The following is a 27031-nucleotide window of genomic DNA, read 5'->3' on the forward strand; positions in this document are numbered from 1 at the left end:
TATTATTATTATCATTAGCAGTAGTAGTAGTAGTAGTAGTAGTATCATCGTTACCACCACCGTTATCACTATCTCGTTAGCACTTATTAAATTTTGATGTAGTGAAAACGTTAGCAGTTTTACAGGTAAATGAAAAAAATATAACGCACATATCTGAAATACATAAATAGAACAACAACATAATTATAATAACAACCTAATTATTTAAACCAGGTCGTCTGCTTCTCGCGTTTCTCTTGCGCTAAATATTTCATGATGCTGGCAAGAACTGAATGTTGGGTTTGCTCTATTGATTTAGTCTTCTTGCTTTGCTGTTATTATTAGCTTGAAAAACATAGATTAAAAAAAAGTTCCAATTCGACTCCGTCCAGGGAAGGAAAAACGAACCCAGCATTGGGAATAAGAAAAAATCAAGCTTTTTTATTTTACCAACTCGTTTGGATATGAAAAAAAGTTCGCTTTTGAAGTTGAGAAGGCCAGACGTTTGCTGCCGAAAGGGATAATCCTTCCGGTTGCAATAGTAGTAATAGTAACTAGTAATAGTAATAGTAGTAGCAGTAAGAGTACTAATTGTAGTAGTAGTAGTAGTAGTAGTAGTAGCAGTAATTAACAGGGATTGCACATTTTCATCGCCAGCCGAAAGGTACCGTTACTTGCATTCCTTGGAGAGAGAGAGAGAGAGAGAGAGAGAGAGAGAGAGAGAGAGAGAGAGAGAGAGAGAGAGAGAGAGAGAGAGAGATCCCGATATCAGCGCCAGCAAAGACCTGACCTCAGCGTACATTATTGCCACAGGCCTTGCTGTGCTGTGCGGCGCGTCGCTTTAAACACGTCGCCACTGTTCACATTGACCTTCGCGATAATGGAGCTTTATTTTTGCGATGATTTTTTCACACCTCGCCTTCAAAAGAGGGAGGTTCAAATCGCATCAGAAATTCAAATTGAATCATCACTTTTACTTCCCCCTTTTGTTTGTTCTTTTTTCCTTTATTGAGTGGCAGTAAGCGGTCGTTTTTCCTCATTTCCTCTTGACTCTTGGCATGAGTCCAAATGTGGGAATGAGAGTGGTGACGGCGCGGCCCGGCTCGGCTCGACGCGGCCTGTTCCAGTGAAGCCAGTTTCTGTTAACGTCACTCCAAGGCTGTGTGTGCATGACAAACCAATACGGCGGGTTAACAGACTGAATCATGCGCAATACTGACGAGATTCCTGTTTCTATTTTGAATGCCTGAGTATCTGGATGCCTCGTCACTGACATTTCAACAAAGCTATCTAAACAAACTGTCCTTTTCCAGCCATCATGGGTCTTTGACTCCTTCTTCAACATCAACAGCCACGTGGAGAAATGTCTAGACTTTCAAGGCCAACGTTTACCCAGAATTCGGTAAAAGAGAGAAAGAGAGCAAACAAAACCAAAAGATTCCTGTGACAAAAGAGACTATAAAAAAATTATACTTGTGATAAAAAGAAAGATTGAAGAAATGAGATCTGATGGCTTCTCATGATGCCTTGCCCTTGAAACATGAACGTCTTGGATTAGTTTCCCTCAAGTCAATGTGGCTTCGGAATTTTCTTGCATCTTCTTTAACGTTAGTGGGTCTCTCTCTCTCTCTCTCTCTCTCTCTCTCTCTCTCTCTCTCTCTCTCTCTCTCTCTCTCTCTCTCTCTCTCTCACACACACACACACACACACACACACACACACACACACACACACACACACACACACACACACACACACACACACACACACACACACACACACTCTAAAAAGTGATGGCCGTGACGGAACACGCTTGGCCTGTGTGTTTGCTTGTCTGTCCGCCACCACGCTATGCATACCCTGGCGGCTGCGGCACAGGGGCCACGCGGGCTTGTTTTTTAAAAGGCTCTATGTACTGTCCGGGCACTGAAAACTGATGCCTAAGTGTAGAATCATGGAACCGCATTCTCAAATACGCCACGTCCTATCTCGACTATTTTTGAAGTGCTCTTATGGAAGTTTGTGTGGTTATCTTTTGTGTTTTCTTGATTTTATTGGTAGTTTTATAGCGATCATGCATATCATGAAGAAAAGCATCCATGAGAACCCGGCTAATAATTCCTGTGGCCTTTGGAAACTCTGTTATTAGATTTTAAAGCATGTCAAAATACTGGTTCTCGTGTTCAGAAGCGGTACTTCATTGCGTCTTGCGGTTTTGCTTAACCCGTTTTCTTTAATTTCCTAGTTTCGGTAGTCTACCTGTAGTGATTTTTAAGGTATACTGTATATATATATATATATATATATATATATATATATATATATATATATATATATATATATATATATATATATATATATATATATATATATATATATATAGATAGATAGATAGATAGATAGATATATATATATATATATATATATATATATATATATATATATATATATATATATATATATATATATATATATATATATATATATATATATATATATATATATATATATATATATATATATATATATATATATATAATGTTGGACATTCCTGAGGCCAGCGGCGCAACATAAGATATTGCCTGAAAGAAAACATGAAGCAAAAAATATAATTGCATTAATTTAAAAAGGATAGAAATTAGAGGATAATAATAATAATAATAATAATAATAATAATAATAATAATAATAATAATAATAATAATAATAATAATAATAATAATAACAATAATGATAATCAAAATGGAGTAAATTATGAGTCATTGCATCGATGTGTCAATAATTGACAGGTGAAGCAAAACATTGAAATATTATGTAGGTGTTTCCTTCCTCTGGTGCTGGTGCTGCTGCGTTGGCTGCGTCACACGAAGGGAAGGAACACACACACACACACACACACACACACACACACACACACACACACACACACACACACACACACACACACACACACACACACACACACACACACACACACACACACACACACACACACACACACACACACACACACACACACACACACACACACACACACACACACACAACATACGCACCCGTGTTGGTCTTGCTGTTGCAATAATCCGTGATGAACTTCTCGAGGGTGAAGCGAGGCAGGTGGAGGTTCTTGGTCACCTGGACGGGCTCCACGTCCTTCCACAGGAACACCAGGTCCTCCGTGGTCCACCCGTCTGCAGGAGGGAGGAGGCGGGGCGGGGAGGAGGGGCGGGGACGAAGGCCGGGCGGTAAACAAAAAAGGAAGGGTTATGAAGCACGGTGGGCGGGATGAGGCAGAAGGATGAAGAGTACAGGTGAAAGGTGCGCGGTGTGTGAGTGGTGCATGGCGAAGGCAGGGGTGGGGCAGAGGGTTGGGAGAGGGATGTGGAACGGAAAAAGCGGAATGAGAGATAACGTGAAGGAATGCGAAGGAAAAGTATGGATGAAGGAACACGGGGAGAAGTGGCGGGAAGGATGAGGAGGGTAAGGAAGGGAGAGAGGAGGAGAAATGAACACGAATAAGAAAGGAGGCAAGGAAAAGTTGAAAATTAAAGCTTGAAGAACAGAAAGAGACGCAAAGACTGACTGGCTGACATGCAGACAGACAGACGTGGACACATATGAACAGACAGACGGACAGCACCAGACGGAGGGACAGCAAAACCGACAGACAATAGACAGGACGTAAAGTTTGCCCGAAAATACGCCAAATCCCTAGAGAGAGAGAGAGAGAGAGAGAGAGAGAGAGAGAGAGAGAGAGAGAGAGAGAGAGAGAGAGAGAGAGAGAGAGAGAGAGAGAGAGAGAGAGAGAGAGGGTTGATTGTAGTGTGTGTGTGTGTGTGTGTGTGTGTGTGTGTGTGTGTGTGTGTGTGTGTGTGTGTGTGTGTGTGTGTGTGTGTGTGTGTGTGTGTGTGTTTCAGAAATCAATGTTAATCAAATGAACCATTCAAATAACAACATTGATAACGCCATGACAATATTTTGTGTATGTATACTAATATGTAAATGCAAACAAGCATGCATACATACACTGGCACATTTTCCAGGCGATGAGTTTTCACGCAGCCCACGTACAGTTGCCGAAAGAAATGGTGTCATATTTTATGGAATGTTTCAAAGTATCAGACACCGACCTCCACTTATCACATCCCCGTATTCTCCTTGGTCTTTTCAGAGCTGTTAACATAAAGCAGTTCATTTGTCTCATAAATTTCCTCTCGATTCGCAGACATGAAATTCACGGGAGTTCGCGACATCGATGGTTACAGCTCTTCTGAACTTGCTGACTGCACGCCTTCCCCTCATCTCGCGCAGCCTTGCTGCACAGGACTTTATTCTTATTCTCACTCCTTTTCTGTCCACCTTATTAATTCGTTTTACTGGTAAACTCGAATTTTTGTGTGTTTTTTTTCTCCTGCGTACGACTTTAAATTTTTCAAAATCAGGCTCTCAAAAGTTGAATTGGCTGACTTTTTGAGAGCAGCACCATAAACAGGCTTTTTTTTTTTTTTTACTTTTTTCTTGTCTTTTTTTTTCCTTTCTGTTTGCCCTTAGCCTGCCTCCTTGACACGTAAGAAAAATATTACTTGAAGCAATTGCACACAATTGCCTCTAACATCCTTTAGTTAGGAGTGCGTCAAGCGTGCCTCTGTTGTGTCACATTCGTTGTGTTTCCCTTGGCCAGGCCCTTCCTTTGTCCTGGAGAAAAATGGACAAGAGGAAAGCAGGAAAGCACGAGGAAGTGAAGGTCAGAAACAGTTCAGGAAACAGGGCGTGGCGGGAGCGAGTGTTGGCAAAGGTGATTAACAGAACCAATTAACGAGACGTGCAACAGATCGGCTTTCTCGCCATCGCAGGTGTTCACAGGTGCACAACCAGTCCGCGCAGGTGACATCCGCTGACGAGGGAGGGAGGAGAGGCAGGCACCGTGACCCTCCATTCTCTCTCTCTCTCTCTCTCTCTCTCTCTCTCTCTCTCTCTCTCTCTCTCTCTCTCTCTCTCTCTCTCTCTCTCTCTCTCTCTCTCTCTCTCTCTCTCTCTCTCTCTCTCTCTCTCTCTCAGAGGACATTGTCTAAAATCGATACTTTTCTCAGATTATTTCCGTACATTTTTCTTTTACATTTGCAGATTTTCCAGGAGTTTGGGCAGTACGTTAAGTCAGTGAGGAGATTATCACCTCCGTTATGATCGATAGAAACGAAAATGAGCGAAAACCAACAGACGCACACGCTGGTAATGACACATCTATACTCGTATGCGCTGTGTCTTCGCTCGATGTTTCATATTGTTTCGGGCGTCGGCGTGGTCGATACCTGCAGTGTGTTGGGTGCACTTCCGTATGTCCATCCATGTGGAAAAAAATAGCGCACCCGATTTGCTTTAAGTGTCCTCACGGGGTCCCACCTGCACTGATCCCTGCATGAGCCGCCTGCAAATAGCGCATGCAGTTGAAGGGAATGTTCTGCTTATAGAACACCTAAACCCTTGCAGGTGCCCGTATGTATTACTCTTGTTCCTTTTTCCTCTCGTTTCCTTTCTTTCCTTCCATTTCGCGCACCTCACTCGATTTCATTCTTCCCTTATGTCTGAATTTCCTTCCTTTTCCCCGTTTCTTTTCTTTCTCTTCCCCTCACTCCAGCCATTGTCTTCCTTTCACTTCCTTTCACTCTTCCCGTTTTCCTCTTTTCCTTTTTTACTTTTTTTTCCCTTTCTCTCTCATTCAATAATTTCCTTTTTCCTCTCGCTTCCCTTTTCCTTCCCTTCCTTTTTCACTCCTGTCACCTCCACTTCACCCCTCCCTCACCTCGTTTCCTCTCCCCACTTCTTCCACCTCCTCTCCTTACTCCAGCCTGCCTCCTTACAGCACCAGGTTGATGCATTTACCTCACCAAGCGCATTATTTTTTTTTCCCCCCTCCTCTCACTGAACAATACCCCGTCGCCCCCTAGCCAGCGGTCCCCCAGCAGCCTCAAGCTAAGCCCCTGGATGTCGGCGGATCCCAGCAACGCCCCCGACTCAGCATCGAGGATCAATAGCATGTCATTACTGTTTTCATGACACACAACGGAGGATTCTTTCTTCCCCCCTCCCTCTGTTTTTCGCGCCACTTCACCGGAAGCTGCTTGAAAGAAACCACACACACACACACACACACACACACACACACACACACACACACACACACACACACACACAATGCCAAATATACACCGACCAGCTCCATGGCGGGCGCTTCTGGACCGTAAACTTAATCTCCCTCTTCCTAAAACCCTCTGCCTTTCTCTCCCTCTCCCGTCCTACGCCCCTCCTGCCCGCCCAAGCAGCAGCAGGAGCTTCCTCCTCCTCCTCCTCCTCCTCCTCCTCCTCCTCCTCCTCCTCCTCCTCCTCCTTTCTCCATCTGCTCTCTCCTGTCTCAGATTACTTGTTGTTTCTGATTTTTTTTTTTTTTTACATCCTCGCCTCTAAGAGCATCGACAGTTTGCATTAGTGGTGACGCAGCGGATGAAGTGCTGTTGAAGTCACACGCGTGGTAGAAGCTGTTAGCTGCTCCCGGCCATTCTACCGTCGGCAAGAAGCGACCCACTTTCTGTAAGCTGCGAGTAAGTGGATCAGGCGGAGATGAATTCATAAACTATTCAGCAGCGCGGCTCATTCAGAAACCTGCGGCCCCAGAGAGGTGGATCAGTATTAGGAGTTAGGAGTACGTAAATTGTTTGGAAAAAGGAAGACTTGGAGGTTATTTGCGTGATATCGTGTAAGAGATTAATTGAATGGCAAGATTTTTTTTTTCTTTTAGTATGTTCACCGTGGTAAGGAATCATCTGTACGACTATTGGCAACGAAGCTTTCTTTTTTTTTTCTTTCTTTCTTCATTGCGGAGCTCTCGAGGAATTTTAGTGGTATTGATATTACAAGAATGACAGAATTTTGCTCGTGTCAATATGGCATACGAAACTTTTTATTGTTTTCAGTTAGGGAATCGGTGAGGAGGTTTCATGTGGCAGTGTCGGCTGTATTAGGCTGGATTAGTTTAAGCTCTGTTACCTCAAGTTAAGCAAAAAACAAATGCGGTGCTAATGGCGTAAAGCAAGTAATTTTCTACGTCCGCCACATTTACTTAAGAAACGCGCCACTCAGATTTTAAGGACCACGCTGTACGTTTTGTTTGCAAGTCCTCTTCCTTGGGTAATCTTCACTCACACACACACACACACACACACACACACACACACACACACACACACACACACACACACACACACACACCGTCCAGTAACTCATTGCTCGGAAAACGAACCAATAAGAAGCGTTCTTTCTTTTCTTTTTATTTACTTTCTCAGCCAATCACGTGTGAAGGTTTTTGTCTTTCGCTTCACTTATTCATTGACTTTCGTTATTTGCTTATTTATTTTCTACGCTGACATTCTTACAGGCTAATGCGTGCTTGTAAACCTTGTATATACGTACGTGTGTGTGTGTGTGTGTGTGTGTGTGTGTGTGTGTGTGTGTGTGTGTGTGCACAGATGTTCAAAGGAATGTGAGCACAGATGTTCTCAGGTGTGTGTGTGTGTGTGTGTGTGTGTGTGTGTGTGTGTGTGTGTGTGTGTGTGTGTGTGTGTGTGTGTGTGTGTGTGTGTGTGTGTGTGTGTGTGTGTCTTTGTCTCTGCAGGTGTTCAAAGGAATGTGCCCCAAACAAGTGTGCGAGAGAGAGAGAGAGAGAGAGAGAGAGAGAGAGAGAGAGAGAGAGAGAGAGAGAGAGAGAGAGAGAGAGAGAGAGAGAGAGAGGTGTCAGGAGGTACTCACAGGAAGCCATGAGGAGCTGACACTGCTGACGGTCGAGGGGGAACAACTTGAGGTTCATCGGGCAGGAGAGGGTGAGGGAGATCCTGAGGGAGGAACACAGAGATAAGGGAGCAAGTCGCCTCTCTTCCTCCTTCTCTTCCTCTTCCTACTCCTCCTCCTCTATCACGTCCTTGTACTCAACTGCTTCTTTTATTCTCTTTTTTTGGAATCACACCTTTTTTTTCACTTTTTGCTTTTTCACTTCCCGTTTTCTTTGTTTATTTTAAGGGGTAATTTTTTTTTCTAGGAGGAGGGTAACTTTTTTTTTCGTTTGTTATTTCATGCTGACTGGTTTTGTTTGCTTTTAATTCTCTCTCTCTCTCTCTCTCTCTCTCTCTCTCTCTCTCTCTCTCTCTCTCTCTCTCTCTCTCTCTCTCTCTCTCTCTCTCTCTCTCTCTCTCTCTCTCTCTCTCTCTCTTAATTTAATTACGTCCTTATTACACCCACACACACACACACACACACACACACACACACACACACACACACACACACACACACACACACACACACACACACACACACACACCTCACTCCGTCGTCCCATTTCTCCTCTCCACACTCTCACTCTTTTTCAGCGCCTCTCCAATCCTGCCTCTGTCACTCTCCTCTCTCACGCTCCCCTCTCCCTCTCTCACTCTCCCCTCTCCCTCTCTCACTCTCCCTCCCTCTCCCTCTTAAATCCTGACTCTTCCCACTCACGTCCTCTTGTTCTCTCTCTCTCTCTCTCTCTCTCTCTCTCTCTCTCTCTCTCTCTCTCTCTCTCTCTCTCTCTCTCTCTCTCTCTCTCTCACATACGTACAACAACTCTTTTTTCTTTCACACACACACAACGTACCCTCTCTCTCTCTCTCTCTCTCTCTCTCTCTCTCTCTCTCTCTCTCTCTCTCTCTCTCTCTCTCTCTCTCTCTCTCTCTCTCTCTCTCTCTCTCTCTCTCTCTCTCTCTCTCTCTCTCTCTGCTTTCACTCGCCCCTTCCATCTCTACCCACGCCTCCTCCTCCTCCTCCTCCTCCTTCTCCTTCTCCTCCTCCTCCTCCTCCTCCTCCTCCTCCTCCTCCTCCTCCTCCTCCTCCTCTTCCTCTTCCTCCTCCTCCTCCCACGCCTTTCTGAACTCTTTTAATTCCTCTTTCTTCATCCAACCATTTACCCCCAACACCCCAAGAGCTTCCTCCTCCTCTTCCTCCTCCTCCTCCTCCTCTAAGCTTCCCCCCTCCTCTTTCTACTCTTCCTGCTCATCTCCTCCCCCTCCCACGCACTCACCGGATGCTGTAAAGGACGCCACCGTCGGGGTAGATGCGAATGTACAGGTTGGGCAGAATGATGTTGTGGAAGTGTCCCTCCTTCTCGTTCTTGAAGAAGAGATCCGGCATCCACACCATCTCCGTTTCGGTTAAAGTGAGGTACTGGATGCGACCTGTTGGGAGAGAGAGAGAGAGAGAGAGAGAGAGAGAGGTGTCATTTTTTTTATCGCTTCATGTATTTTTTTTTTCACTGGCGGTTTGCGCAGGAGAGGGAAGGGAGAGGTGATAAGAGAGAGACAGGGAGAGAGAAAGGATGGATGGACAGGGTTTGCGTGCTGGAAGGGGATAAAGGGGGAGAGAGAGAGAGAGAGAGAGAGAGAGAGAGAGAGAGAGAGAGAGAGAGAGAGAGAGAGAGAGAGAGAGTAGAAAAGGCACGTATAGTGAGTTCTTACCTTGCATATTGTCAAAGGTGAGTCTCTGGTCCTTCCACTGCTCTCTGAATGTGATTTGAATGCTGTACTCCTGCGGGCCACAAGAGAGAGAGAGAGAGAGAGAGAGAGAGAGAGAGAGAGAGAGAGAGAGAGAGAGAGAGAGAGAGAGAGAGAGAGAGAGAGAGAGAGAGAGAGAGAGAGAGAGAGAGAGAGTGAGTTTCAACAATTATTATATAGCCTGATTCTCCTCCTCCTCCTCCTCCTCCTCTTCCTCCTCCTCCTCCTCCTCCTCCTCCTCCTCCTCCTTCTCCTCCTCCTCCTTCTTTCCTCTTTTTACTTCTTCCTTCCTTCCGCTCTCTTTCCCTTCATCTTCCCCTCTTCTATTTTATCAATGACCCTCCTTCCTCTTTCCAACTTCCTTTATTCACCTTTCATTCATCTCTCTCTCTCTCTCTCTCTCTCTCTCTCTCTCTCTCTCTCTCTCTCTCTCTCTCTCTCTCTCTCTCTCTCTCTCTCTCTCTCTCTCTCTCTCTCTCTCTCTCTCTCTCTCATTCATAATTTTCCTTCTATCCTTTCTTCGTTCACTATATTTTTGTCCTCCTCCTCCTCCTCCTCCTCCTTTGTTTTTCTCCCTCCACTTCCTCCATTCATCCCTCTCCCTCTCACTATAACCTCACTTTTCCTTTTCCTCTTCTCCTTTCCTTTTATCTCCATCCGCTCATCCTTCCCCTCTCCCCTTTTTCTTCCCTTGTCTTCCACTTCTTTCCCTTCATCCACTTCCTTCATTCAACCCACATTCTCAGTCTACTCTCCCTCTTCCTGTGTTGTCATTTCCTGTATACTCTTGTTCCCTCCCTCCCGTCTGTCTGTTTGTCCCTCTCTTTCCCCCTCCGCTCTTTCTCTCTTTCTCTCTCTCTCACTCTTCCCGCCCCGCCACTCACCATCTTCACGTCGGAGATGGTCTGCACGTTCCTGATCATGATGTTGATGTGCACCACGGCGGGACCTGCGGGAGGAGAGCGTCAGTTTGTATGTGCGGCTGGTTGCGGACCATATTCTGAAATGCTTCTGCGCCGCATCTTCACTGCTTTTTGAAGGCTCTATAGTTGATGTTACGTGGGGGTTTTTTTAAGAGTTTTGTGGCTATTGTGTAATGTTAACAAGGATTTTTAAGCTATCAACAGGAGAAGGACTCTTGAGAACCTGGTGATCATTTCCGTGGCCTTTGAAAACCGTCATGTTGAGAGAGCAGTGTTTCAGGATACGGGCCTCAGGGAGTAAGGCCGACCGTTCATGCGCCACACACCCTATCTCTTGCTCAAGGAGGACGCTAACTTAACTGCTCCTCCATTAGTGAACACCTTTAGCTGGCGTGGCTGATACGCAGGCTAGGATGTCACTGTTAACCTTGTGTGTGTGTGTGTGTGTGTGTGTGTGTGTGTGTGTGTGTGTGTGTGTTTGGGGATATTTCTGGATGTTATGTGGTAATACTCTTAATTTCAGTGGAGATTTTCTTACACTAATAATCTAAAAGTTTTTTTACATTAATTTAGACTACATTCATCTCCTATTAATTCCAGCATATATATTAGACTTTATTTCTTGTAGCTTTTACGTCTACCGTCAATTGATATATCTTTAGTCAATAAACCGTGTGTAGGAGACGTGGGGGACGAAGAAGTGAAGGGAGAGCCTGTAGGATCCATCAGGTAGTAGGGGCAGTTTGGGAGAGAGATGAGGGAGGAGGCGTGACCTGACTGGGAAGGCTGCGAGGAAATTGAAACTTAGTGGTGTGAATGTATGAGGAAGAGCAGGTAGGTACTAGGATAGCCGGGTCCCGCTGCCTCCCTGTGTCTCCCCGCTAACTGACTGAAGACCGTGAAGGGTGTGCAGGGAATAGAAACTTAGTGGAGTGAATGTGAAGGAGGAGGGAGGTGTGAGTACAAGTCTGCCTGGGTCCCGCTGCCTCTGTCTCTCGCTGACTGACTCAAGGCCGAGGGGAACATTCCAAGGATTCTGATTAACTTCGAATTCCACGAGTGGCTTGATGAGTCATTGTCTTGCTAGAGAGACTGACTGGATGCCAATTGTGACTCAAGTGACTTAGTGAGTTGTAATGAAGACTTGATTCTTGTGAATGACCTTAAGAGTGTTAGGATTGATTTACTGGTCACAAGAACGTGTAGTGACTTGGAGGCGTGGAATGCATGTTAAATTCTTGAAACAAAGGCTTGAAATACGCGTTGAGATCTTGAAGTGACCCATGTGGATTTGATACATGTACTTAGAAATTTTACTGATTCTTTGACTTAGAGAGATATTCAAGGTTTAGTAAATATTACTCGTGATGATTCATTTAAAAACACTGATTAAGATTCATAATGGCTGATGAGGGCTTAAAATAACTCACGAAGACGTAGCGACTCATGAACACAAAAAATAACTTCAAAATACTTTAAAAGGTTCAAGAGTATTTAGAATTGACTCTTAAAAACTTAGAATGACTCAAAGTGCAGAATGATTGAAGGAAAAGTGAAAAGATAACATGGACCGATCATAATGGAGGAAATTAAATAAAGGAATTACCTGAGGAACTTCACTTAAGGAGACTTGGATGACCTTGGAGGAGACAGAGAATGAACAGGACACGAAAAAACACTGACATGATTATACAAGTAGGTGAAGCAATGGTACAGTTTCAGCCATCAGCCAATAGTCTCTTCTACCGTGTTTGGTGTTCCCTTGCAATCTAAAGTCCTCTGACCCGGTATAAATCTCTCAGTCTTCTTTCATGTTTTGTAAGGAGATTGCCAGCAGATCCTCGGTTTTAAGGGTGAGAGAAAACACAAAACCTAGAGGAATTAAGTGTAGAAGATTACTGAACCTTTGACCGTGACTTTTTGACAGGACGCCGTATTCTTAAATGTTTTATTCTCTCGTTAGGACTATTTCCAAATGCCACAGAGATGATCAGTCAGGTTCACAGTTTTTCTGCCATTGATGATGTGGAGATTTGTTAAACTATCACTACAATCATGAAAGCACTCGAACCTGTTTAAAGTAATGGAGACAAGAAGCCGAAATGGTTAGGGATGCGTGCCGAAATCTTACTCAGTCGTCACGGCGTTAGAGAAAGTAAAATGTCAACACTTTTTTTTTCTTCTTACACTAAGATGTAACTAACCAGTAACTGACGTGATATTGGACCGTGACTCGGCAGGAAAAATGTTTGTGACGGTGGGAAAATGTATTGTGAATCACCGACGACTCAATGGGAAAAAAGGAACGTGAAACTGTGAGTTGTATTAAGATGACTCAGAGACAAAATTATAGCGAGTAACATGACTAGGCGCGGGGAAAAAAAAAATAATAAGTTTGTGACTGCGGGAAAATTTATGACTCACCAACAACTTAAGGGGAAAGGCAACGAAAAAAAAAATGTGACTTATTACGATGACTCACAGACAGATAACTAGTAGGTAACATGACTTGTGACTCTGCAAAACTATCCAGCGCCAATTACACTTAAATCGAAGAGAGTAATAATCCATAACAGAGACTCGTCAGAGCCAAAATATCTACTGCCTATTGTTGTTCCTTCCTTTGTGCTCCTTTGTGTTTCCTTTGAATCCGGTGACTCGGCAGGACTTTAGTAATTCAGGGGACTTTGATTTATTTGTGAGGGAACTTGGAATGACTGATGGAAATTTTTATTGGCTCACGGAAGGATGGACCAAAGAAAACGGAAGATTCACTCAAGGAACTTCACTTAACCAACTCGTGACTGACTAAGGTAAAATTGGGTAAGGCTTATAGCGAGTAAGGAGACGATGCAGTGACTCAGAAGGTTTTTAATGATTCGAAACGTTTGTAGTGAGTCAGGAGAATTTCTTTGGGATTCCTTAATGTTTTGGTGAGTCGAGAGGCTTCACAATGACTCAAGAACGTTTCTGGTGAGTCAGGAGGATTTGTTACGACTCGCTAAGGTTTGTAGTGAGTCAGGAGAATTTCTTGCAACTCATAAATGCTTGTGGTGAATCAGGAGGCTTCACAGTGACTCGAGAAGGTTTGTTGTGAGTCAGAAACATTTGTTATGACTCACTAAGGTTTGTTGAAAGTCAGGAGTATTTGTGGTGCCTCAGGGGACTTTGTATGGACTCAGGAAGGATTATAGTGAGTCAGGAGGGTGTGGTATGACTCAGGAAGGTTAATAGTGAGTAAGGAAGACACTTAGTGTCTAGGAAAGATTTATAATGAGTCAATAGGATTTGTTATAGCTTAGGAAGATTCTTAATGAGTCAGGAGAACTTATTGCGACTCAGGAAGATTTATAGTGACTCAAAGAAGATTTATAGAATTTGCAGTGAGTCAGAAATAGTTTTAATGACTCAAGAAAGGTTTGTACTGACTCAGGAAGACTTGTTAGCGACTTAAAACGGTTTGTAGTGACTCATGGTGGTTTCCAGTGAGTCAGAAGTCTTTGTAGTGAAATTAGGAAGGTTTGTAATGTGTTAGAAGGGTACGGAGCGAGTCAGAAAGGTGTGGAATGACTCGGAATGATTTGTGGGTGATTAGTGAGTCAGGAATGTATGTAGTGACTCAGTAAGGTTTGCATTGAATTGGAAGGGTCGGTAAGGTCTGTAGTTCGACGCATTGAACTGACTCACCGGTGTCGTTGGCTCCCGCAGGTCGAATTCTCTTATCGTAATTTGCCGGTCCAATGATTTCGTCGATGATCTGCTTCTCCCGCTCCCTGAAGTTGGCGCTGACGGGGCCGCTGTGTGGGAGAGAAAGAGAGAGAGTGAGATTAGTACTTTTTTTTTTTTTTTTTGGTATGTGTATGTTCTATGTTATTTTTGGTACTTTTTTGTTGTTGTTGTTCTTGTTGTTATTGATGATAATGTTCGTGTTGTTGTTGTTGTTGTTGTTGTTGTTGTTGTTGTTGTTGTTGTTGTTGTTGTTATGTTCAAATACTTTTCCGAATTGCTATTTCAATATTACATGATATTTGTTACTTAATTATGTTTACGCCTTTCTTTCTTCCGGAGAGAGAGAGAGAGAGAGAGAGAGAGAGAGAGAGAGAGAGAGAGAGAGAGAGAGAGAGTCTATATTTCTTCGCTAATTTATCATAATGTTCCATAATTTCACGTTTTTATATATACATATTTTAAGTTATTCATCAAATCTTCTCATTTTCTCGGAGCGGTGTCTAGCAAGTTTTATTTTTACGTATTTCTTTTCGTTGTTTTTGTGCTAAGAGGAAAAGATTAATGGGGACGTGCAGGACAGACTTCATCATCCACTTTTCTTTCTTTTTCTTTTTTTATCTTCATTTTATATTTCCCTGTATTTCATTATTTTCTATCTTTTTTTCTGTTTCCCTGAATTTCCTAATAATTTTGCTACGTTTAATTTCTTTTTTTTCCAATCACGACTATTTATCCTTTATTTTCTTGTCTTCTGTAATTCCCTTTTTTTTTTCGTTTTGATCTATCCTCCTTTATTTGTAACGTGTTGGCTTATTTACTGCTTTTATCATCGTCATTTCTGTATCTCAGTATCGATTCACTCATTTTCTGTGAATGCTTTCCTTTCTCTGCTTTCTTAATTACCTCGCTCTTTCATATTTCTTATTTAGACATGTCCTCATTACGGCCATTTCTCTCCTGTTTGCACCTGCTGCCTCCCTCGCCATCATATATGTTATTTTTCCCTTATTTTCTCGTGATTTTCTTTTGATTTATTCACTCACTTGAGTTTTTCTTTAATTGCCTCATTCTTCATAATGTCATTTTTCTTGAAATTCCCTCGTTATTCATTTGTTTTCTCATTAGTCACTTCATCAAGAATTTTTCCCCATTTCCATTTTCATTTCCTCATAACACTTTCGCCTTTTTTTTTTATATATATATACTCATTTTGTTTCCACCGAAGGGTAGATATATTTTACAAATGTGGTGTGTTGGCGGAGGCTGTTGAAGGTATCACGAACGGCAAGACAGACAAATGAAGAGGAACGGTGTAGGGAATGGAAGCGAAATGAGAAATGATAATGAAGATTGGAGAGAAACAGACGGAATTCTTCTCAGGTCACATGATGAGAAGAGAAAAGCAAGAGAGTGTGAGTTTGAAAAGAAGAGTATTGTCTTAGTTAAAAAGTCGAGTAACATCACCTCTCACGTCCACTGTATTTGGCGTGTTTCCTCTACTGGTGTGTGTGTGTGTGTGTGTGTGTGTGTGTCTGGTTTTGCGAGGAGATTGTCAGCAGATCAAAGGACTTATTAAAGGAAAAACACAAAACACCGTAGGAGCTTATTCGCCTCCTGACCATGACTGTAGCTGGCAGGAGACCCGGGGGAAGGCAGAGATAAAAGTGCACAGTTGTATTTGTGAGAGCGGCTGCTGGAGGACATTCGGCTGGACGGCTGCTGCTAATACACTGGTGAATTCTGGAACTCTCCGCCTGTTCCTTTTCTCTCTCTCTCTCTCTCTCTCTCTCTCTCTCTCTCTCTCTCTCTCTCTCTCTCTCTCTCTCTCTCTCTCTCTCCTATGATTTGAACTGTTTCAGAAGAGAAACATGAAGACGCCCGAGGAATAAACTGGCCTACTTTTTTTTATTCCTCCTGTAATTGTTGTTGTTGTTGTTGTTGTTGTTGTTGTTGTTGTTGTTGTTGTTGTTGTTGTTGTTGTTGTTGTTGCTGTTGTTGTTGCTGTTGCTGTTGTTGTTGTTGTTGTTGTTGTTGTTGTTGTTGTTGCTTATACATTTCTTTTTTTATTTTTCCTCTCTTCTTTTTTTTAGGAACGGAAAACTGAGCCAACTTTTTCTCACTTTTGTGCCCTTGGCCAGTCTCTTTGACACTAAGATAAATAAAGTTCTTGATAAGTAAACAGATAACTAATAGCAGGGAGTTGTAGCAATCCATGGTCGTCAGCACCTGTAGGGACACGACTCTTCAGTAAAGCCCACGCTCATATACAAGAAGGTCTAGTGTGCACAACCAGACAGTTCGAGTTCAAGCGGAGCGTCACCTCGGTATTGTGCCTCTTTGGGTAAATTTCGTCGGGCCGGACACCTCACCGACGAGATCATTGAGCGTCTAGTCTTTTAATTGATCAAAAACACCTCATGTGTGATGCAAAAATACACTTACTGAAAAAGACATCGTATTTAATTCAAAACATATGAAAATCCATCAGAAGAATAGTTTAATCTGCAAATTAACGTGATTCCACAAGAATGAAGCAAGTATGTTTCCATTCGTCCCGGGGTTGGCACGCCTGGCCCTCACCCTCGGCTCACCTCCCGATCGGCTGCCAAGCTGTCCTTCATGAAGCTCAGCACATTGTATACCCGACCGTCGGCTCCCCACGCATTGTTGTGTTGCCGATGAGAAATGTCGCGTTCTTGCAACTCAGGCCAGGAAAGATGGATTTTAGTTTACGTGAGTGCTGCACCTTGTCCCGTCACCACCACCACCACCACCACAACCACCACCATCACCACCTTCTATGAAACCTAACGCCGCTCGCTGCAAATTACATTATTTTTTTTTCAACTAAACGATTTGTTATACAAAATAAATGAATAGATGAATAAATTTTAAAAATCAACGAATACACTATGCGCCCAATTTTGTTAACTCAATTCCTGCATCTCAATTTTGTTTTGGTCGCTGTGCTACTGTGCTGCAAATCATCGCTAGTTTAAAAAAAAAAGTGCCAGCGATTATGTGTAACACGTGCGATATTTGAGGCTATATTTTTTAATCAGAATGGATGGCCAGCGCGTGCCCACACGCACACACACACACACACACACACACACACACACACACATTCAGCAGACGTGTGTTGTGCTCCTGACCGTTTTACACTGCGTTTTCTTTCCATTTTTTTCTTTTCATTTCTTGTCTCTTTCCACACACCGCACAGAGCTTGGAAGTAGGGAGCGGGCGCACACGCACACACACACACACGGGGATGACGTGAGTGGTGGCTGAGGAACACCAGTGGAAATGTTAATGCCTTTTGGCAGTTCGTTTTCTGTTCGTCGTGATAGAGGTTTCCTGTTTCCTGTGGTTATATATTTTTGTGTAGCTGCTGCGCACTCTCTCTCTCTCTCTCTCTCTCTCTCTCTCTCTCTCTCTCTCTCTCTCTCTCTCTCTCTTGCTGTTCGTTTGAAATAGACAGAAGGTTTGTTTCACCGTGACATTAAGAGAGAGAGAAAGAGAGAGAGAGAGAGAGAGAGAGAGAGAGAGAGAGAGAGAGAGAGAGAGAGAGAGAGAGAGAGAGAGAGAGAGAGAATTACCACCCCAATACACACCTTCCCTTATCAACATCTGAGTTCGGGGGAGCGAGATCGCACATCCTGCCCAATTAAGACCGTAATTAGGGTGCCTGCCCTGATCTTCGCTTATTAAGGAGAAAGTTAGGGTGAGTCGCGCCTTCAGATGCTGTACAAGACTGAGTGTTGAGTGCCTTCGAGTTACATGAATCAATACCAGCCAGTGATGGTTACTGAAACAATTTGAAAGATAATAGTAGTAGTAGTAGTAGTAGTAGTAGTAGTAGTAGTTGTAGTGTTGTTGTTGTTGTTGTTGTTGTTGTTGTTGTAATGATTGTGGTGGTAGTGATAATAGAATAGTAGTAGTAATAGTAGTTATTGTTGTTGTTGTTGTTATTGTCGATGTTGTAGTAATAGTAGTAGTAGTTGTTGTTGTTGATGTTGTATCAGTAGTGATAGGAGGAGGAGGAGGAGGAGCAGCGATGGCTGTAGTAGAAGAAATAGTATTTGTTGTTATTGTTGTTGTTGTTGTTGTTTTTGTTGCTGTTGTTACAGCAGCAGCAGCAGCAGCAGTAGCAGTAGTAGTAGTAGTAGTAGTAGTAGTAGTAGTAGTAGTAGTAGTAGTAGTAGTAGTAGTAGTAGTAGTAGTAGTAGTAGTAGTAGCAGCAGTAGCAGAAGCAGCAGTAGAAATAAATGCAAGAATATTTTTGTAAAAATCGTGGGGATCATCAAAGCTGGACTGAGCCCGGATTATCTCAGCAGATATTTTCGAGGACTCGAGGAGGAGGAGGACAAGGAGGAGGAGGAGGAGGAGGAGGAGGAGGAGGAGGAGGAGGAGGAGGAGGAGGAGGAGGAAAAGGAGGAGAAGGAGGAGGAGAAGAAGGAGGAGGAGGAGGGAAACTCGAGGAGGAGGAGGAAGAAGACTCGAGGAGAAGAAGGAGGAGTGGACCAGAGGGAAGATCTTGGAGAATAGCTGGAGGAGGAAAAAGTAAAATCCATATCGGTAATTTCTGTCCTTTCTGTTTGCTCTAACTGCAGGACGTGCTCTATGTAATCCGTAGGTAAGGAAGGTGGAAGGAGAGTACTGATCTAACCATTCCTCTGGAAAGACCGTGTAAGTTCTTAAGGGAAACAAATACTTATTTCATCTGTTATCTAATCATATTTATAAATGCTGAAGTACAGTATCCCTTTTTAGTCTGTGAGAAAATGGGAGTTGTGAAATAGTTTCAAGATTTTTTTTTCTCTCGTTTCGTCTTGTACGCGTCAATGATTTGACTGTCCTTAACATACCCTGGAAGGTTCAGACTTTGCGACGAGGTTGGAAAAAAAAAATTGTTGACTAATTTAGTTCAAGTCTTTTATCGACATTCTTCTTAAACAAGGATACAGACACTCGAACAAAACATTGCTACAGAAACACTGATGTGGATGGGCTTTCATATCGAAACTGAGTAACATCCAAGGGGAGACACGTGTCAGGGCTCGCTCTCGTCCCGTGTGTGAGTTTCAGCGTCAAGTGTGAGTTTCAGCGCGAAGCACCAAAGATGGAACGTTTGAATATTTGCGGCGCAATGAGGTTCGTTTACTCACTCAACATTTCCACGCCTTGATAGCGAATCTTGGCAGAGCGCGGCCTTGCTGCGTTACGGTGTTCTGTATCTTAAAAGATGGCTGCCATTATTTAGTGGGAGGACACGTATCTGCAACAGATCTTTTGATATGTGTGTGTGTGTGTGTGTGTGTGTGTGTGTGTGTGTGTGTGTGTGTGTGTGTGTGTGTGTGTGTGTGTGTGTGTGTGTGTGTGTGTGTGTGTGTGTGTGTGTGTGTGTGTGTGTTTATATATATATATATATATATATATATATATATATATATATATATATATATATATATATATATATATATATATATATATATATATATATATATATATATATATATATATATATATATATATATATATATATATATATATATATACGAGTATATTTATTTATTTATTTATTTATTTATTTATTTATTTATTTATGATCACACACACACACACACACACACACACACACACACACACATTTTTAAAGGAATCTGTCAAACTAGCAACGGAAATTATAGTAATGAAAATATAAGTAAACAGAAGCGGAAACACAAAGTTTTGTTCTTATTTATTTTGTCATGTTACAAATGTTATCATATTGTCTTTCCTCACATATCAATGAATTGTATTGCTTGAGAAATACATGTTACAGTCAGTCACGTCACTCTGTATTGAACTGACCAGCGGTCACTGGCAGCATCGGAATTTCACGTGTCATTCGTTATTGCTAGTGACATTTAATCAGTAAACAGTGATGTCATTTGCGATAAGGCTACTGTTCTCCGGATATTTTATAGACTTCCATTAAGGCACCTCTCAGTCTTCGGTGGGATACAATGAAAAAAGTTCTACTAAAAACTCCTGTTGATTTATTATCTGTTGGAGACTTACGCCGTGCAGCGTGAGTTTTGTTTGCAGGTCGCCTGATGGTATGATGCCGAGGTGTTTTCTTTGGTAAGTTTAAGGAACAGAGCACCATCCATTGAGTAGCGAACATTGGAAGAGGAGGCCTTGGTAATTGGATAGGAGGAAGACTCGCGTAGATCAAAGCAGCAGTTGGTTAGGTCAGAGAGAGAGAGAGAGAGAGAGAGAGAGAGAGAGAGAGAGAGAGAGAGAGAGAGAGAGAGAGAAACCCCGTACACAATCTGTATGAATCAGGCTTAATTACTTCTTCCTTAAACTATGAACACTGAATTCTGGAAAACAAACGACTGTTATTAACAGTACTCTCTCTCTCTCTCTCTCTCTCTCTCTCTCTCTCTCTCTCTCTCTCTCTCTCTCTCTCTCTCTCTCTCTCTCTCTCTCTGTGTGTGTGTGTGTGTGTGTGTGTGTGTGTGTGTGTGTGTGCGCGTCTTAGTGCCTTAGCGGACGCCTGTTTAGTGGAAGCTATAACAATCAAACTTCATTCCAAGGACTTATCGCATTACCCTTTACTGCCCCATCCACAAAGCTGCTGCTCCTCCTAATGACGCCCCTGAGGAAGGCAATACACCTGAGCTTCATCACGTCCACAACTCCTACCTGTTCTGCGCAAGTCCAGAGAAAAATAAGTAATCTCGTTTGATCGTCCATCGAGAATACCTTAAAACGTGCACTCACTTGCTTTAGCCTAGAGATGGCTTACATTTTATCCATTATATGCAGTCTGTCTCGCTCAGGAAATGCAAGAAAATATAGAAAATATATGTTGTTTCGCTGGTTATTCCACTGAGAGTATTTTCTTAAAGCACCTGATTGGATTGTAGAAGAAATGGCTCTTTTTTTTATACGTGTACATAATATGTTGCCTGTTCCCTCTCTCAAGTCGAATATATTTATTTATTTCGCTTCGTACTCCACTAAGGGTATTTTCTTGATTGGCTTTTATATTTTCCTCCGCCTCTCCCCAGGGAACAGTTGTGCCGATGTTGTATTTGGTGCAGGAAAGGGATTCGCGTCGCAGTCCATTGAGGGTAATATGAATGTACAAGCGCTTTATCGAGTTAGCGAGAAAGCGTCTCTGTTTTCCCCTTATTCCTGTTTTCTCTTCAGGGAATGGCTGTGTCATGTTGAAATCCTCGTCAGGTGTGTTTGTATGCGTAGATTATCCTCTTTGTCGCTCTTTCCTGATTTTTTTTCTTCTTTTTTGTGATTGTTCGCGCCTTATGAGAATGCTGAATTGCGTGATTTGAGCTTTTTATTCATTTATTTTTTTTTTTTATATTTACTTCTGGTAATTTTACAGAAGTCTTTACGTAGCGGGAAGATTGCGCTATACGTAAATCACATCATGTATTCTTTTACATTTGCCTCGCCCTGAGCACCACGAAGAGGTACGCACTGTATTTCTTCCGCTTAGATTCGCGCAAAAGAAGAAGAAAAAAAAAGAAAAAAGGGAAGAAAGAAAAAAAGAAAAAGAACTGCATCTTATATTATATTGCCGCGAACTTCAGGCTTTTACTCTCCTTCCAGCTGGAGGTTATATTGGGCGAGCCGATATGTTTAGTAAGACTTTCCGGAAGATCTGTGCGTCACTGTAGCGTAGCGAGGAAGTCTGGAATGTGTCGGGTAGAGAAGTAACCTCTGAGCATCTGTTGGCACATTCCATCTAGGTTTTCATTTATTTATGTTATCTATGTTTATTTATTCGTTTATTTTATTTATTTATTTTTATTTATTTATTTATTTATTTTGCATTTCATGTTTTGCCCTTTTAAAAAGATTCAGATTTTGGTTTGCGTACTTTTGAGGATTCCGAATTTGATGGTTTGCGCTTTTCATGGATTTCCAAATTTGATGGTTTGCGCTTTTTGAGCATTGTGAATATGACGGTTTACGCTTTTTAGAGATTTCCGAATTTGATTGATTGCTCTTTTTATTTTTTTTTCTCTCTTTCTTTTCTTTTTTTTCGGAGGGGGAGCTTCCCTTTCGATATTCAAGGCTTTTTTGGGGAAATTTTACCTTTGATAGTTGACGCTTTTCGAGAATGCTGGGTTTGGTGATTTGTGCTTCTCGAGGATTCAGAATTTAGTGGTTCGCTCTTTCTGAAGATTCCGTTTTGGGGAGTCCTCGCCTTTTGACAATACTGGTTTTGGTATCTCACCCTTTTTTTTTTTTCAGAATTCAGAATAGAAGGCTTTTTTTATGTAATTATGCATATAGTGATTCGCACTTCTTGAGAATGCTACATTTAGTGATTTGTATTTTTTTTTCTTTTGTCAATTCTCCATTCAAAAATCAGCACTTTTATTATTATTATTATTATTAGTATTATTAGTAGTAGTAGTAGTAGTAGTAGTAGTAGTAGTAGTAGTAGTAGTAAACTTCCTGATTGGTTGTTTTGCGCTTTCGAGAATTCTACCTTCGATGTTTAGCGCTTGTTAACAATCCCGTATTTGGTGATTTACGTGTTTCGAGAATTCTTCATTTAATGGTTTGTGCTCTGAGAGACTTACACAAGTGACGGTTCGTGCTTTTGAAAACTCTTCATTTGATGTTTGTACGTTTAAAATCTGTAGTTTTTGTTTGCGTCTTATGTGAATTCCGAATTTGATGGTTCGCGCTTTTTAACTTTTTTTTTATTTATTTATCTATTTATTTATTTTTTTTATTTATTTATTTTATTTATTTTTTTTTTTTTTATTCTCATTAAATGGTCAGCGCTTTTTGAGAATTCTGCATTCGTTGGTTGTGCGTTTTAAAAATTCTTCATTTGGTGGTTCGCTCCTTTCCGAGAATGCTGCATTTGATGGTTAGCACCTTTTAATAATATTGAATGTGGTGATTTGCGCTCTTTGAGAGTTCTGCATTTAATAGTCGTGTTTTAATAATTCTGCATTTCATGAGTGGCGCTTTTAAGAATTCTGTATTTGACTTTCAGAAGAAATTTTCCAGGTTACTTTCTCGGATCATCTAGTGGGAGTACGTACAGTTATGGACATATATCGAGTAACAAAATGCACCCACTCCAGCTTTGTTTAGCGTTTTCCCCACAGCCATCAGATCTTTTTATACTGGCGCCTTCTTGTTGTGGTGCACTGACATTACTGTTTTTTGTTACTCTGCTGGCGTCTTGTTGTTGTGGCTCCGTAACTTTTAATCAATCCCTTACATTTCCTTTACCTATACATTTCCTTTACCTGTAATAAAAGTACTTTCTACATAGGCCTTGAGTGAATGTGTTGTCTTTTCTCGCCGGTTCTTTTGTAGGGAATTTATTAAGGTTAGTTTAGAAAATGAGTCATAATAGTAGTGAATAATGCTTTCCCGAAACTGAACTTCGTAAAAGACAGACAAACGTAAGTAACATAGTATTTTTCACGCCAAAGAAAAAAAAATGGTTTCATGATTACTGTTTTACATAGAAGTCTAATATATAATAATTTCTTGTGTAATTACTTCCTCTCTTATTTGCTTTCCCAGCCAGCAGTAAAGAAATCATTTTTCTTTCATTTCGGCGCGCTGCTTATCTCTGGAATCTCGAATAATCCCTTTTCCTTTTCACCTGAATTTGCCTTTTTGCTTCCATTTTTCATTACGCGCTTCGCTGTTCCCTTAATTACGCTTTCATGAGTAAAATTGACTGAAAAGAGAACAAAACTAAGTGTTCACTCAGTCACCGCTCCCAAACACTTCATGGAAAGGGAATCCAGTCAGTTTAGTCAGTTTGGTTCTGCGGATGTGTTGATGAACCAGTGGACTGTTTGCGTCGCTCGATGGCCACACGCTGCTCACACGCACCTAAACACTTCCCGTCACCGCTGAGTACAAAGTTAGTCCTTGATATAGTGAAGGAATGATAACTGTGACTGCCAGTACAACGTAAAAATTATTATTACCTTGACTGGGAAAATAAAACATCACATAAAAGATAAGGAGAAGGAAAATCATTGCTGTGTACTAGTTGTCCTGATTTAACTACATGAAAAAGAAAAAAAAAAAAAGTTTGCATTAATCGCTATTCTGGTTGGTACAGAAATTTGCATTTTTTTTTTTATTATTATTATTATTAATTTACAAATGTCAGTATGTGGAATAAAAGAAGATACTAATTTATAACCAGAAACTATACAAAAATACAGCCAAGTTAAAATCGATCGCTATATTTAAAAATTCTGTATAACGTTGTTGTCATTGCTGTTGCTGTCGCTGTTGTGGCTAATGCTATTGTTGATGTTTTTGTTGTTGTCATGGTTGTTAATGATGATGTTATTGATGGTGGTGATGGTGGTGCTGAAAGTGTTGCTATTATTATTATTGCTTTTGTTGTTGTTGCTGTTCTTGCTATTGTAGCGACGCCATAACACAACCTGTACCAAAAACACATCACCGCACATTCACATCGAAACAAGTTACCGTTCATGCATGCACTAATTCGTGATTTCTCGGGCGGTGCGAGAGAATAAATCAATCAGGGATGGTCCATTATAAAAGGCGCCCCTTACAGCCTACAAAGGGATCCGAGCACCTTTATCCCTTGAACAGAGAAGAAGGCAGATTCTGTTAAGCACCGACCGACACTATAAAGAAAGACGGGGAAAGATTATTTTTCTTTTTACTTTATTTATCCCGAAGTACACGTAGGATAGATATTCTTCTTTATAGTAGTGGTGAGAGAGAGAGAGAGAGAGAGAGAGAGAGAGAGAGAGAGAGAGAGAGAGAGAGAGAGAGAGAGAGAGAGAGAGAGAGAGAGAACGTATGGTGACAAGGGTGTGTGTTAAGGAAAGAGAGGAAACACTAAGACTCAGGTACAAGTGTAACATTGGAGGAAACACGGAGAGAGAGAGAGAGAGAGAGAGAGAGAGAGAGAGAGAGAGAGAGAGAGAGAGAGAGAGAGAGAGAGAGAGAGAGAGAGAGAGAGAGAGAGAGAGAGAGAGCAACAGACAGGCAAGCAAAGTGAAACAGACGGATAGACATAAAAAAAAAATAGGAAAAAAATAGAAAGGCAAAACAGACAGAAAAACAAGCGCGAAACGAACGAGAGAGAGAGAGAGAGAGAGAGAGAGAGAGAGAGAGAGAGAGAGAGAGAGAGAGAGAGAGAGAGAGAGAGAGAGAGAGAACGAAGGGGAAAAAATTAAACGTCGATTCCACATCACAGATTCATAAAACGGTTTCCCTTAACGATTTAAAGAACCTCTGGACTTGTTAACTTAACGCAACCTAATTAGTGAACATATTACGAAGGTCGAAGAAGAAGACTGACCATTAGACTATTTTTATGTCTGGCCTTCTTCCCTTTATCTACACACACACACACACACACTGAAACAGTAAACCCAACCTAACTTTAACCTAACCCAACCGAGCCTAACCAAACTTAACCAGTGTACATATTGCGAAGGTAGAAGACTGGTCATTGAGTAGTTTTTGTGTGAGTCTTTTTCTCTCTCGCTACACGCACACTCACACACTTATACACAATGAGACAGTAAACCTAACTCAACCTTAACCTTACCCAACCTAACCAAATCCAACCTAACCTGACTAATGAATATATTACGAAGGAAGAAGACTGATCATTTCAGCTATTTTTGTGTGGCCCTCTCGTCCTTTTATTTACACAGACACACACACATTGAGACAGTTAATAGAGGAGGCATCGTTATAGTCCCCGAGGCAGGATAGAAATAAAGGTAAAAAGAGAGAGAGAAAAAAAAAAAGACGGGAAATGAAAAAGTCCCACCCGGAGTTTGCCGGAGGAAACTAGAATGGGTTAATGGGGTTAATTGAATGGGGAAACTTTTTTGATTCCGAGAAGGAAGTAGAAGTATCCATTTTTCAGGGCAGTAAATAGGCAGTGGCTAGAGAGAGAGAGAGAGAGAGAGAGAGAGAGAGAGAGAGAGAGAGAGAGAGAGAGAGAGAGAGAGAGGAGGAGAACGGTTGCATAATTACCATAGTAACGTCAGTAGCAGCAGCAGGAGGGCAGACAGACGGCCCACGCCGGCCGCCGCCTCGCTGCCTGTGTCACTCATGCTGCCGGGGAGAGAAGGAAGCAGAAAATAAGAACATTAATGCCACTGAGACGAGGATAGGCTACAACTTGCAATTCTTACTTACTCCACCTTTTTATCGCTGTGGTCGTCCTTTGCTATTTTTTAACCTAATTTGTATTGTTTTTCTCTTAACATTCTCATCCCTAAATCATTCTTGGTATGGACACAGAATAAATAGAGAATATAGGTTAATTTTGTATTTTCTCGGCTACGGAACTGTTAGAGAGACAAGTGCAAAATTGACTGTCTTAAAATCTAGATGATGTTGTGGAAAAACTTTTTTTTTATTGTTCTTAACATTTTTAGACCTGAATTATTGTTTGTATGTGACCACAGGATAAATAGAAAAGATAGATAAGTACAAAATTTACAACCTTAAAAGTTATTGGAGATTCTGGAAGAAAAAGCTAAATTTTATTGTTCTTTCCTAACATTTTCAGATAAAAAAAAATATATATTTGTCTGTATGGACATGAGGATGTGGAAAAAACAGGAAGTTAATTTTGCGTTCTCGGTAACAGCACTGTTTGAGTGACAAGTAAAAAATTGCTGGTCTTGAAAGTTACTGGAGTTTATGGGGGAACAAAAATGCTGTGAAAGGGTTAACAAGTTCGTGTTTCATCAGCATACATCTTACGTACATGAGTATGTAACTACATAAACATTAATAAGTCTCTCTCTCTCTCTCT

At 41.6% G+C, this 27031-nt stretch overlaps 1 protein-coding gene across 5 annotated transcripts in view; it reads right to left on the reverse strand.

Annotated features, from left to right (window-relative positions):
* LOC135108369 (glutamate-gated chloride channel-like) overlaps nucleotides 1-27031 on the reverse strand; it is a 45086-nt gene that overhangs the window by 13301 nt on the left and 4754 nt on the right. For all 5 annotated transcript variants that reach the window (XM_064019298.1, XM_064019301.1, XM_064019300.1 and 2 more), the window contains exons 2-8: nucleotides 26242-26322; nucleotides 14158-14267; nucleotides 10432-10496; nucleotides 9512-9581; nucleotides 9079-9232; nucleotides 7779-7861; nucleotides 3035-3169 (exon numbers count right to left, since the gene is read on the reverse strand). In XM_064019298.1, the coding sequence (XP_063875368.1) occupies nucleotides 3035-3169; nucleotides 7779-7861; nucleotides 9079-9232; nucleotides 9512-9581; nucleotides 10432-10496; nucleotides 14158-14267; nucleotides 26242-26322 (698 nt within the window). The remainder of the gene's footprint in view (nucleotides 1-3034; nucleotides 3170-7778; nucleotides 7862-9078; nucleotides 9233-9511; nucleotides 9582-10431; nucleotides 10497-14157; nucleotides 14268-26241; nucleotides 26323-27031) is intronic.

The sequence above is a fragment of the Scylla paramamosain genome, chromosome 17 (assembly GCF_035594125.1).
Source record: "Scylla paramamosain isolate STU-SP2022 chromosome 17, ASM3559412v1, whole genome shotgun sequence".
Taxonomy (NCBI): domain Eukaryota; kingdom Metazoa; phylum Arthropoda; class Malacostraca; order Decapoda; family Portunidae; genus Scylla; species Scylla paramamosain.